The sequence below is a fragment of the Semicossyphus pulcher genome, unplaced genomic scaffold, assembly GCF_022749685.1.
Source record: "Semicossyphus pulcher isolate SPU_LCO1_2020_fin unplaced genomic scaffold, fSemPul1.0.p SCAF_5, whole genome shotgun sequence".
Classification (NCBI taxonomy): Eukaryota; Metazoa; Chordata; class Actinopteri; order Labriformes; family Labridae; genus Semicossyphus; species Semicossyphus pulcher.
Genome location: NW_027211726.1, coordinates 29,139,891 through 29,154,546, shown reverse-complemented (window position 1 = coordinate 29,154,546; position 14,656 = coordinate 29,139,891). Strand labels below are relative to the sequence as shown.

The 14,656-nt window shown below is 40.1% G+C and overlaps 1 protein-coding gene across 1 annotated transcript in view; it reads left to right on the top strand.

The window, feature by feature from the left end:
* The window catches only part of ptprua (protein tyrosine phosphatase receptor type Ua), a 243,005-nt gene that overhangs the window by 138,389 nt on the left and 89,960 nt on the right, over positions 1–14,656 (top strand). Inside the window, exons 5-7 of the mRNA XM_069681002.1 lie at positions 3,752–3,867; positions 8,258–8,429; positions 10,149–10,442. Of these exons, the coding sequence (XP_069537103.1) occupies positions 3,752–3,867; positions 8,258–8,429; positions 10,149–10,442 (582 nt within the window). The remainder of the gene's footprint in view (positions 1–3,751; positions 3,868–8,257; positions 8,430–10,148; positions 10,443–14,656) is intronic.

The following is a 14,656-nucleotide window of genomic DNA, read 5'->3' as shown; positions in this document are numbered from 1 at the left end:
GATATATTAAAAAAGTTAGTTAGCTGTGCTCCAAAAATGACAACATACACTTCAAACCTTTCCGGAGCTAAGGGATGATATTCATTATCACTCTTCATTATTCACTTTGATACATGAGTGTTGTTGATGATGTGCCAACTTTTATATCATGCAAATGTTGGGCGGATAGAAGTGTTGTGAAGATAATAAGTGATATGATTCAGCATTTTAAGCTTGATGTATAGCCAAGCACAGCATTAGTGAAAGTGCGAAGTACCACTTCAGAATAGGTGCTCAGCTGCACAGAAAATACCTGATGCTCTGTAGCTTTTAAACAGCATTTACAGGTGCAATACTTTAAGATGTCTCAGGAAAAGCACAGATTTACTGTCATTAGCGGTTAATTTTTTGTTGTCTGCATTGCAGTGACACAAATCATCTTGCTGACTAATAAATTAATGATAAACACACACACTGTAGAGTCTTTATGGCATCTGCTACTAGCTTATTGATTAGACCAGAGCTGGAAATGACAACATGGCAATGAAAATGATCCCCTGCTACTTTGATTTGGCAGCAAAGAAGCAGGGGATGTAAACTAGAAATTACAATCAATGACACTGACAAGAGAGCAAATGAGTCAAAGACCAGAGAAGAAACAACTTTAAAGTTTAAAATAGTTTACACTGTTTCATATTTTTATCATTATAACATCATTTTTGAAATACGTTATTTGGAGCACAGTTTTTAACACAATGGGAAGAATGCCCTGTGGAGCTGTCTAACTAAAGATGCACTAAGTGCACCCAGTTTTGATTTTGCCTAATGTTAAACCCATGATTGCATTTTTGCTTTCATAGCACTATGTCGCCAGAAGGTAGGGAAGAAGAACACTGCCAGGAAGGAAATGCATTCAGCCTGTTTGTTCGACCTCAGGGGAAAAAACAAAGCACTAAACTGTGAAAAAAAACCATATATAAATTGAAATGTGTTTGTTTCCAGAAAAACTCCACCAGGTACCTTAAAGAAATAACCTGAAAGTACGGTTCTCTGAATCAGATGGCGATAATTTGGGGGTATTACGACGACTGTAGGCTGCCATATGGTGCTGCACACATTTAAGCAAACAAATGTAATGCTGTTTATGTATATTGGCAGAGACGGGTGTGACTAACTACAGGGTGTGTCATCACTACTACTAAGTCTGCTTGCAAATAAAAAATAAGAAAACTTAATTGGGGAAGTATTACTTAAAAAAAGCTAAATGTCTGCCAAGAGAACAAGAAATGTCTCTTGCCAATATTTTTTAAGTAAGTAATAATATCTCATGTCAAAGACCCCACAAATATCTTCACACTGTTGCAGCCAGACAAAAAACGAGTGTATTTGTCTAAAGCAAGGAAATAATAAGACATTTTACAAAATATTCTCTTAGTTTGTAGGAATAGGCTTAAATTCAGAACCAAAAGTGAACACAGTCATCTTGAAATAATGTAATATACTCTGCAATCCCAGAGGAAAATAGCATTTTGTTGTACACGATGGCAGAGACGTGTTTTGTCGAGGTGGCAGTTGTACATTTGCATAGTGGGCGGGGCCTATGCAGATTTGGGATTTTTTAATGACGGAGATGTCTTGGGAGGATTTTTACAAGGTAATTAAACGTATTTTGCATAAAAAAACATATCACACACAATTCATTATTTCAAGCAGAGCATTTTAAATGTCTTAAAACATGACTGGAGCTGCTCTTTAAATAAATAACACTCTCTAAATATACTGCCACAAGAAACGAAATGGCTTTTTTTGAAGAAATAAATGAATCTCTGGTGAGTCATCTTCTTTGACAAACTTATTTGCAACTCAAATCCCATTTTGGGGATGGAACAGAATTATACATCAGTCCATATGACTCATAGTTTGTTCCCCAGATATGAAAGAGTTCTCTTTGTTCTGTCCGTCTATAGGAACACATGATTGTTGTTCTGTGGTGTAAAACAGTGAATTCAGTTTGTTCATTATCTGTTCTTCATATGTGAAGGCATGAAAGGGATAAAATGCTTGAAATAAGAAATTCACAAAGGAGCTTTGTGTTGTCAGTGTTGATCACACAGCTTTATAATTCTAGTGACTATAATTAAAGCATAAAGTTCAGTGGTTCACACAGGATTTTGTAACACTATGGTGGGTGGACACCGAACTGTCTAGGGGGTCCGGGGGGCATTCTCCCCTGGAAGAAGATTTTATACAATTTAAAGTTAAATGGAACAATCTGGTCCAAAACTCTGAAGCCAAAATTAAGAGGCTAGAAATATGTACTCTTGTAAACAAGTTGGTTGTATAGATATGAATGGTGATGACTTAGCAAACGAGACAGAGTTTAACACAGTTCACAAATGGTCGAAACACAAAATCAAAGAATAATTTAATAATAATTATCAATGATAACTTCTGCAGTAATCTAATCTGTTTGCTATCTTACATAGATAATGTTTTAATTGTGTGTGGACTAGTGGATAACTGTAACGTTGTTTTTAATGTTGTTGTTAACGTTACTTTTCAGGGCTGCACGATATTGGAAAGAAGTGACATTGCGATAACTTTTAGTTTTGCAATATTTGTTTAAATCAGGAAATAATATCAGATGAATGCAGTGTGTTTTCATGTCCATACAATTAACGATCATTTGGGGACTTTTAAGTCTATTTTCCTCTAGAAAAACAACAATCAGACAGACTTCTGTTGTAGATTAGTGATGGAAAACGAGAAAATGGCGAGTACTCCTTTTGCACCAAGTAACAATAAAGTAGCAGCTCTACTTGTTTCAGTTTACTTGCCTCACAATCGCACGTCCTGCCCTGTGACTGTTGCACGTGGGCGTTTCAGAACTGAAGTGTAAAAATATTTTTTCGGTTAATTATGAAACTGTGGCGGGACAAATAGGAGCATGGAGGGCCGCCACAGTTTAGGTAATTAATGGGAAACACTGAAGTTACACAGAATCAGTCGGCACATACAATTTATGTAACAACTAGTAATATCATATTTAATAATTAAGGACAATAAGCTTTACACAGGCAACATGCTCTTATATGAAAGGTTCCTATTGAGAAGAAACATTGTGAGACAAAAACATGAACACATGTTGTCTTTACTTATTTAACAACATTTTACTTTTTCAGATTCACTCTGCTTTCTGCTAAGCACGCATGCAGCCGGCTTCAGTAGAGTCATTTGTAAAACGATGTTGCCCTATTTTGCGTTTAAGGTTTAGATCATTTCATATTTTATAAAATGTATTAGTAATAAGGAATAATACAGAATGGAGATTCACTTGATAAAGTAATTCAAAATAGAGATTCAGAATGTGTCTGAGAAATGTTGGAAGAATATTTTATGCTCCAAAATAACAGTCTTTATGTCGTCGATGGCAGCTGTGTTTCTGTCAAACTGAATGTAGAATGGTTCGACGTCTGCATCTTAATAAGTTATTTAGTCTGCTCTGAAACAGCTTTAGTTGATATTTAAAATTGATAAAGAGAGTCCATTAAATGTGTAATGACTGAGCGTTTGTGCAGTATATGTTCATAATGTACTCTGTGTATGTATTGATGAGCTCAGACCTGGATGTGTTGTTTTTTTACAAGCTCTGAATAAATTACAGTTCACATCTGTGTGCTTAATATGTTTGGACAGGGATGCTCGGCTCCAGATGTGCTGCTTTCCTCACAGTGTGCGTTTGTGTGTGTTTGTGTGTGTCCTCCTTCCACAGACAAGGTGCCTCATTTCTCTCGGCTGGGTGACGTGGAGGTGAATGCTGGGCAGAATGCTTCGTTCCAGTGTGTCGCCACGGGCAAAGTTTCTGAGACTGAGCCCTTCCTCCTGGAGGTGAGAACATGTTGTTATTTATTATCTTTGCTCAAACAGTCCAGCCAACAGCCCCTGGATGATAGGAAGGGATTTGAGATTGTAGGAAGAAGAAGAAACATAAAGGATAAAGACAAAGACATTTACGTGTTAAGCATTTAGCCGAGAGTTTTTCAGTTTGTAAATGTGCATCCACCACTCCTGGCCAAGCTCCATTAATAAAGTTTGTGACTGAGTCTAGAGGGGAAACGTTACATGTTTTGGGTTTAAATGGCTAATAGGTACAGAACATTGTGGAGTTACTGCAGTAGATTCTTTCAGCCGGCAGCTAGAGAACAGGTTGTAATGGCTGCATTACCTTCTAAGGAAATTGCACCTATTCTATACACCTTTACTTCCACTGAAAGTGCTTGTTTTTGCCACTGACAGGCTCAGATTGTTATAATGATGTCTGACAACATTACAGAGAGGCTCCCTGCAGAAATAGACCTTTTTATTTTTAACCTAAAACAGCAGTTACTTCGCCCTCTTCAAGGCCACCAGACTACAACGACAAAAACAGTTATTTTGCTTTGCTGCTCTACCGCTGTCTGTGTGGTGAAATTACTGTTTTTTGTCAAAGGAGTTTGGTGTCTTTGAAGAGAGTAATTTAACAGCTTTATCTGGTTTGAAAAAAACATCTTACTCCTCAAGAAAAAGGTCTATCTCTGTAGGGATGCTTTTTCAGTGTTGTCAGACACAACGGCAAAAACAGTCAGAGGCAAAAAGCGCTTTTGGTGAATGTAGTTGCAGCCCTTACAACCCCTATGGGCTGCTAGCTGTAGCAATTTCAAGGAGCATAAAGAAAGCTTTGTTTTATCCATGAGTCATTAGAGCCAACAAAATGGGGAAAAAATAGGGCTCAGTTTAATGTTCTGGGTGCAGACAAACAGTGTGAACATATCCAGTTACCCTTGACCATCCTAATACAGGCTGAAACCAAAACTCCCACAGTAGTCGCTGCATTACTAAATACATCAATACATTTCCTATTACACATAACAAAATCTGTCTGTAGTGCCCGGGACACTTGAGTGAGTTCAGCCATAGACCAGGCTCTTGTGAGCTCCTCTGCCTCAGAACAGGAAAAGGGGCTCATTGACCGATAAGTGTTTGTTGTGTGCTCCAGGTTCTGTCTCTGGTCAGGGACACACGCAGAAGGTTAACCCTCAGAAGCAGAGGCTCCATACACAGTCAGGTTAGGATGTTTTCACCAGGTTTAACATATTCAGATGTTTCTTTTTTTATCAATTATATGACTGCATTTTGTCTACGATATGATCAGTTTATATTACTGATAAGTCAAACAAGTCAATTACAACCCAAAGAAGGACCCCCATCATCCCCCACTCTAATTGTGCCCCTCAAGAATCTTGATTTGCTTGACGCCCCCCCTTTCAGAGGATAATTTCAATTTACAAAAAGTTGGAGGTGGAAAAGTTGGTGGTTGGAAAGGCTGACAAATTGTGACATCCATGAAGCTTGTGATTTACAGCAACATTATGCAACATCTTATTTTTGTAGAGCAACAAGTGCTCATATTTGGAACAGAGAGTGCAGCTGGTGAGGATTAAGAGGTTAGAAAACAAAGTTTCAGCTAAAGTTGGCAGCTAAAAAAAATTGTGTACTTAGTGTCTTTTAGGACAATCAGAGGATGCAACGCCGCATACCCTGATTTATTATCTATTTTAGTCAAAAAATGACTGAAAAATAACTAAATTAATGTCATGTTGTATTGAAGAAGACTTGAAACTAGTGATTGAGAGCATTAAGTTATTAGGAAAATGTTCACTGAGGAAATAAATCAAGTAAGAAGTAGGTTTTCTTGTAGACTTAAACAATCTCGAAGATTTCAGTTTCGCCCCCTAGTGGCGATAAACGGTAAATGTGGGAGCACACTTCCCAATTTAACCTGACATCTACAGCTGCCTCCCTTTGTCACAGCTGTAACTCTTGATTTTCCTCGCCAACGGTCGCTTTCCTCTTTAGACTGTTTGCTTCATCTGAGCGTCGAGTTTGTTTCTTCTTCTTTGGATTTTCACTTATTGTTGAAGTTGTATCTGTAGCCATCCATCTTTTCTTTGTTTGTTCAGCCATAGTAGATTACTGTTTACTCGCAACACTTGAAGAGACAAGCGAAAAGCGGCTGCTTAGCTCCGCCTACCCTCTCTGGCAGACCAACCACTGCTGGCTGATGGAAAACATGTCGCCACAGACACCCAGTCCATAATTCTGCTATATACTGCAAATGCAGAGGCTTTCATCAGTTGGCCATAGGCTCAATCACCATTGTGTTACCTCATTCGGCGATAGATAGTGACTTAACAGACATTTATTTAAATGAAAATCTCCGAGATTATAACTTTAAATTCATTCGGACTCCTTCTTGTTTATACCAGTGGAGTCGCCCCCTGCTGGCCATTAGTAAGAATGCATTTTAAAGGCACCATATCCACGTTTTGGATTCAATATATGGAAAATGCATCAATAAATATTCTCCAAATGTGAACCGCACGTGTACCAGTAATTATACTGTAATTTGATAGTATTCAAAATACAGTAAGTGTGGGACTCTGAGTTTGTCTTCAATGGTTGTGTCGTTGCGGGAAATGAGTCATTTGAGGCTTTGGGAAGATTATGAAGTTGGTGCCTCTGCCTTTTGTAGCTTTTTGATTGTGTTGGCATTTAGTTTACTAAAGCCCCTAAAGTCATTTCTCTCATGCATCAACTGAAAATAGTTTCAAATTTCTTAGTTTGAATATGAAGCTAATATTAGTCTTCAAAAATCCATCCCTGAATGCCTCCACTCTTCCTCTGGCCTTGAAGCCTGCACATCTAAGTACTTTTGAAATGATGGCAGCAGGGAGAAGGCGCTTTGCAAATGAGATCTCACAATACTTGGAGATCCATCCCTTGTGTTTCCTCAGCGATTTTTATTTGACACCCTCCCTCTCTCTCATCTGTGAATTGAAGCCTTTGAAGATCATTGGCATGTGAAGGAGACATTTATATCAGTGAGAGTTTGCGACTTTGTTTACGGAGCAACACGCACGCAGACATGCACAGGAAGGCACAAACTAACAATACAAGGATCGTCTTTTGTAATTTGACAGTACGCTGCAGTGAACGTCCCTGTTGAAGTCAACACTCCCCTCAGCTCCTCCCTTCTTTTCTCATTAAGCCAAAAAAAAAACTGGTAAGAGCAGAAAATAGAGATATATCACAAACCATTACTGCCTTCTGTTCCGCCATTTGTTCAGGGCTCGTTTGATCATCAACACCGACTCTGCTAATTGCTGCTTTCGCTTTGATCTCCCTGGTGCTGCGGAGGTCCTCTCTGGACCAGTCTGGTGCAACTCTCCTCCGCTCTTTCTTCTATTTAGGAAGTCAAAACAAATTGTTAGCATAATGCTTCTTAATCACTTAGCATCATATCTCCTCTGCTGTCCTCTTGCAGACAGCCGGTCTCAGATGCTATTTACATCTTTAACATCAACATGTTGGGAGTCTAAACCTGATTTAGTTATCACTCAAGCTCCTAATTGAGATGTGATGCAGGGCTTGTCAGACAGAGCTGGAAGCAGACTTCACTAATGGAAGCATTTATTATTAGATACAGTTTTAAGGTGACTGATGCTTGAAAAAAATCATGCACATGCTATATTCTGAAGAGTTACTTCATGACAAGTGTCGAAAACAAAAGTAGAAGGTAGCAAACAAATTTAAAAAGCACTTGGAGCTTTTGTGAAAAAAGAAACAGATTATATTGAAACCAAAGTGAAAGTTAAAATGACGTAAAAATCTGTAGCTCCAGGCAGTCCTTTCCAGCCACTGTACATCTAATTTCATGTTTTCCCACAGCCCTATCCTCCTAAACCAATTCAAACATGCAGCTGTCAAACCCACTTACTTGTAAAAGCGTGAGCAGGGGACAGTTTACATAATAATCTGCTCATTCTGTGCGAGTGCTGCATATATTGTGGCTCGCACCTGGAGCAGCTCATTGCGAGTGTTGGCCCCTGATTTCCTGTTTTCAAGGCTGGAGCCAATTGCCCGTGTGCCTGGAGCGCTCACACATTAGCATGGCGAGAGATGAGGAGATGTCAGCTCCAGCCTCTGTGCTGCAAACAGCAGCCCGTTAGGCTTGTGTCACCAGCCTCAGTGAAAACACCATTGTTAGCCATGACATTTATCACGTATTTATTATCTTGCCATCCCATGAAGCTAATTCCAGCCCTCCTTTGTCTTTCTGTCTGCTGCTCAGCCTGACGCCCGTTTTTAATCACTTGAATAGACTTCAGGTAAACATGTGTGCTTTGGTTGCTGTGCTCATGGCTCATTTCTCTCTGTGTGCTCTTTGTCTGCCTGTCAGCGGAGGAACGGCATGGTGCTGGACACTCCCATGCTGTCTCGTTTGAGTCACAAACGGCTGATGGCGACTTTCCAGGTGGAGGCGCAGCGTGGGGAGCAGGACCTCTACCGCTGCATCACCCTGTCCCCCAGGGGCGCCACCGTCTCCAACTTTGGAGAACTCATTGTCAGAGGTAAGCAAGATAACAACTAATGTAACTAGTGTCTGCATATTACATGATGTCATTGAATCAGATACTCATCGTCTTGATTTTGAAAGTAAAACACAAATCAGTGGAATCACACATTACATTATAACACAGCACACCCAGGCTGCACGGTGGTGCAGTTGTTAGCACAAATGTAATTTTTGTAATTATTAATGCCCTCGTCTGGATAAGGGGCCAAAATTAACTTTAATTATAAAAAAATACATTTATTAATTTATTCTTCATCACAATCTTTGAGAAAGCATGAATTCAATCTTTCAAATTCTCAATACATCTTTTTATTTAAACTCCTTTCAGTTGAAAATACATACAAAATACATAGCCTAACAAAAATCCTTCAGAAAATATAAATATTACAGTTCAAATTACTGCACATTTAAAGAAGTTAAATAATAAAAACGATGTCGAGGTGATGCATCGGTGCATCCCTTATTTTAATGAATAGTAACTTTCTATTTAAAACACTAAAGTGACACAAACAGAAACCAACAAACAAGCAAGGCTGTAGTCGACCAGGACCTTCCGCGCTCAGTTAGGAATATTTACTGCTTTGAAGAGAGCTATGTGTCGGCTGTCTGGTTGAAAAAAAGGATCTTGCCTTAAAAAAAGGTTTAATTTTGATAGATCCTTATTAGATAAGCCATTACGAAGAAACAGAAGAAAGAAAAAACACTTTAAGAGGACGTTATTTGAACCGGTACATTTGCCCCCAAAGAATACTTTACAGAGAGCAGAGAGCTGCCAGCTGAAGCTCTCCACTGGAGCAATTTCAAAACATTTTGTACCTATCAGTCATTTAGACCCCAAAATCAAATAATAAAAGACAAAGGGGCCCAGGATGTAAATACACAATTCCTCTTTTACACAACAGTAAAGGAAGTAAAAGGTTTATTATAAACAGTATTAAAAGAACATACAGACATACATTGTTTTAACAAAGAACAAACATTACAACACCTAAAATCAAACCAATAAAGGAAAGGAGTGTAGTTACCTTGCCCGTACTCTAAAATAACAAGCATTCACAATGTTTATTACATGTTGTTTCATATTCCACTAAATCATGTCATAAAACACTGTGTTGGCAGGTGTAATCGCTGTGTGTTGTTAACAGTCCCCTCTGCCCACACGCACACACATTTACGCAGAGACAACATCATGGGGTGAATTTATTTGATGTTCGCCGGGTTGATAAGGGTTACATTATCCATCACGCCTGTTTTTATGTGCAGGGAGGACAGAATTAGTTATACAATTATTCATGCAAATAAGCTCTTATTCAGCATCATTAGAGTGAAAATTAAGAATTTAATGCTTTCAAGAGTCTCCCTGACTCTCTCTCTCTCTCTCTGTCTCTCTCTCTCTCTCTCTCTCTCTCTTTTGTAGTTCTGATGTGATTAAAACATTTTCGATGACTCAATGCTCCCGCAGAGCAAAAATAATGTTATTGAAACTAGAAAACAAAAGAGAGAAAGGCAACAACATCCATCCTTGACCTCTCCTCTGCTAGAATGACTCGGCTCTTTTCTGCTTAAATTAACAGTTTTTTCTCCATTGTAGGACAGATTTAATATCTATTCTCTGTTGTTTCTAAGTAATATCTTCCAAAACCAATACTGCAGCCTTGATTCTAATGGGATTATATATTCACACAGTGTAATGACAAAACATTCTTTATTGCAGTGCCCCCAACACCGATCGCTCCCCCCCAGCTCCTGCGGGCAGGCCCCACCTATCTGATCATCCAGCTCAACACCAACTCCATCGTCGGGGACGGACCGGTCATACGGCGGGAGATCCAGTACCGGGCCAGCCAGTCCATGTGGACGGAGACTCACGGTGTGGGCTCACTCACATACAAGGTTTGGCATCTGGAGCCAGACACAGAGTACCGCATCAGTGTCCTGCTCACCCGGCCCGGGGAGGGGGGCACCGGAGCTCCTGGACCCCCTTTGATCAGCAGGACAAAGTGTGCAGGTGAGTCAGACAGATCTCTAATGGTGCCAGAAATGATGTCATTGGTTGGGATGATCCTCAGTCGGCAGGGCTTAAATAGTTTTTATTTATATTAAACACACACAGTAAAGGAAGAGCTAATATTATGAATCCTACCGGTCTTTTTTTTATCCATACCAAACTCCACCTCTGCACTTTACCTCAAACACTGCGAGCATTTTTTACCTCCAAGAACCTTTAACACCATATTAGTTTACAATCACATTCAGAACATATCGATCTGTTGATTCTTATTTTTATTAAATCAGTAAATCGCCTGGTCTGTAACAGCCAAGAGTAGAAGAAAATACTAATTGCACGTTCTCAGTGCCCAAGGTGACATCTTTAAATAGTTTATCGTGCCCAACCAACTGTCCAAAACCCAAAGATATTTAATTTAGAATAATAAAAAACAATGAAAGGCAGCAAAGCCTCAGATTTAAGAAGCTGAAAAAACATGTTTGCTGGAGAAATAGCTTAACCCTTTGAACCCAATCAACACAATGTGCCTCTCCAGACTTACAACTGCGTCAAAACTTATCATTCACACATTCAGCACATTTTTGTTTTGTCAATAGCAGTTTCTGTTCGTTTTATCTACTGCTGCAGTGCAGAAAAGAACTGCTAATAGCTAACACTGCATGTCTAGTGAGAAGTTTGGCCAACATATAAACATTGGACTAAAAAAATAGGGCAAAAGGTGGAGCACACACTACTTACAACATTTGCATCACTCAAGGCACATTAGGAACTGATGTGCCAAAACTTCGATTTTAGGGATATTGCATTACATTTTTAGCAAGCAGAACTTAGCTAAATTAGTTTCAAGCATTCATGGTAGCAAAAAAATGAACCGTAGTGACTCCATACACTCTCACTTTTCCTTTAGCACTAGCATAAAGTCAAGTTGTTTTTTAGTGAATGCCTCATAAACCATTTAAGAGATTGCCATAAAATGTTTTGTTTAACCTATAAAAGTAAAGGCATCCTCCTAAGTGTCAGCTGAGCGATATCTTAAATACTAAATAGCATATGTTACTGGGCTAGCCCCCGGGACGGGCGCTGCCATCTTGCGATGGTGACGTCATTTGGAGCGAGAGTTGCCCAGTATAGATCGGCAGGTGGAGCCGCTGTAGCCACTTACACTAACCAAAACACACACTTAAAGCTCCTGTGAGGAGTTTTCACTGGTTATAAAACAGACTGGAATTAATTCTGAATACTCTGTATGACCTACAGAAGCAAACCAGACCATCAGCGACAAGATTGATTATTTCTACATAGTTATTTTTAATGCCTGAGACCGCTGGCGGGGGGGGAGGAGGTGTCAGATGAAGCAATTAACTGCACGCTGCCTTTGTTTACACTTTCCAGGGCAAACATTTAGTGATACAAATGACTGTTAAAGAAGCAGATGTTTTGTTAAAAACCACCGCTTAAGCATGTACAGGACAAAATCAGCAAAGACATAAGAGGTACGGCTTTGTCCACAGGGGGCGCCAAAATCAACACAAACCGAAAGTTCCTCACAGGAGCTTTAACGAAAGAAAAAAAAAGGATCTCGCATGTCAGCGTATTCAACAGCAGAACAGCTTCTTTGTGTTGGTCTGAGGTTAACGTTCACAGATATGGAAACCTCAACGACTGTAGTGATTGTTTTTGTTACGTTTCCTCTCGAAGTTCATCCTCTACTCTGCTAGTCTGGAACAGATCAGCTGCAGGAGCCCAATTTGTCAACAGAGCTGTCAATCATCCTTTTTACAGCATCAAATAACTAATTAAAAATAAACTTGTCAGTTGTAGCAGTTGTTCCACGGCACTGCTCTGCAAATTTAGCTTAGCTGTAAGAAAATGCTGAAACAATTGCAAATTTGATTAGGCTTTTATTCCTGAAACTCTGTCCTCCAGTGTGCACAGTAGCATCCACATGCAATGAATGGCATTTCCTGTCCTGCTATGCCTAGCTTAAGAAGGGTGACAATGGTAAAGGCTGTCAATAATAGCAAACTGAGCAAAGCAGCAGGGGAGGCCACAATCCTGCTGTGGGAGACTGCTGTTTGCATAATTTATTGAAATTGATCTATAAAAAACAAAATAGCTAGAGCTTGACTTCATTTTAAGGTTTTGTATTTTAGGGAAATGATTGTTGAGTTGCTATGGAATCAGGAGTGCATCCTACCACTGGAAGACTTAGCATCAGTACAAAACATTATAAAGAAGGCCACCTGGTTACTTCTGCAGTTCATAGATAGAGAAACCCCTGTTTACAGAGGCAGCTCCTGCCCTGATGTTGTGAGATTCACCTTCGTTCGGAGCTGCAGCTGGGAGCTGCATCCAACTGTTTTGATGCATCACTTAACTTGTAGTTCGCCTGCAGCTACTGAGAATAAAAGGTGTGTTTGTTTTCAATACAGCTTGGGAAGTGTCTGTTGCTTTCTATTTATGCCAGGCTTATCTCTGATATAAACACACATTCATATTAGCAATCGAGTTCTGCTTTCGTCTTAAGTACGAGGAGTCTTTAGGTTATGGCTGGACAATATGGTTGGACACAAAAAGCAACATTAAGATGTCACTCTGGGCTCTTGAAATGAGCCTTCAAAATTTGTGGACATTTAATAATAGTAACACTGAATCTACTTCTCATTATTTGATGAATTGATATTGAAAATGATCTTTAGTCGTAGCCCCAGTTTGAAGATTCATAGCTGAAATACAGAAACACTTGGGTACATGATTGGTCCGCACTCGGCTGTAGCAGAAAGTTTGCTTCAAGAGCTTGTTGAGGATCTCATGTCATACACGAAGATGACAGGGTCCTCTCACTACCACTCATCCGTGTTTTAGCCGCGGTGCTGCTCATCCGGTTGAAAAAGGCACCCCGCCACTCTGTCAAGTAGACAGCATGACACCCCTGTCACCTGCCACACTCTTTGATCCGCTCTCGTCAGTGTCTTCCACTCGCCCACCTCCTGTCAACTCCCATAGCTCACATCTGAAGTTTTATCCCCCGGGGAGAGAGCAGCAGACAGCCGAGGCCCTGTGACACAAAACTCTGGATGAATTTGTCTTCCTAATGTGTCACAGAGAGCCATTTCTTTTAGCACACGGACTTCCCTTTTTGGACAGTTGTTGAGTGTGACATTTCATACTTACTGGTGCAGAGCATTGCAATCCCATGGGGGCCATTGTTGAGGGTGGCCAGACACGCACAGGCCCAGTTCAGACGCTAAACGAATGATGTGCTCGTTTGCTATTTTCCACAGTGTTCATGCTTTTTGTGTGGCAACAAATAAGCGTAATGGGCATGAATGATAGTCCTTCGTGTATCAGGGAACGTGCATGTCCAAATACCAATTAGCATGTAAAAAAACGGTAACAAGTACTTTTCCTACGGGAACATCTATTCCTACCACACTTTGAAATCTTTACATGAGGATTTTGTAGTTCTCTGATTACACTGTCATGAGGTTACGTAACATCAAGATAATTTAATTATAAGAGGTTAAATTTTGAGGTATTGATAGCCACAGAGGCTCATTCAACATAAGCATGTCAGTAGTCAGAAGCCCATGTGGTTTCATTGGTAAGTATCAGGGTGTGCACTGATAGTCCATCATAATTCCAACATAGCTCCTGGCAGGAGGGACAGGCCTCAGTGGCAGCTCACTGAGGCAGCTGTTAAAGATGAGGAGGATGAGATGAAATGTGCAGACCCAAAGGGGCTCTCCCCCATTCATCTTTTTTTTGTGCTCATCTCTTGTGCGGCCTCTCTATCCCTTCTTCACTCCCACTGCCTCTGGCTAATCCCTCTGATTAGGCTAATCAAGCTGAATGTCAGTTTGGGGCAGGACTGGTGGAGGACTGGCGGGTGGAGAGGACAGGATGGAGCCTGCTGTGGTGCTGCGGTAATGATGAGTAATGTTGTGTTGAGCAGAAACAGCATTCAGTTAGTTGGCCGCTGGTGGCAGACCTGGTTTTAGCCAGATCTGACTGCTTTACAGAGGTGATAATGTTGAACAATATGACATCACGAAATGTATTTTGAAGTGTCTTTACAGTGATTGGTATGATACAATTCTTACTGCATGAATTATAAATATATATCAGTTGTGGTTGTAATTTGAAAGTAAATATTGACCAATCACTCCAGAGTGGACTTTATTTGTATGCAGGAAAACAGACCATGTACAGAG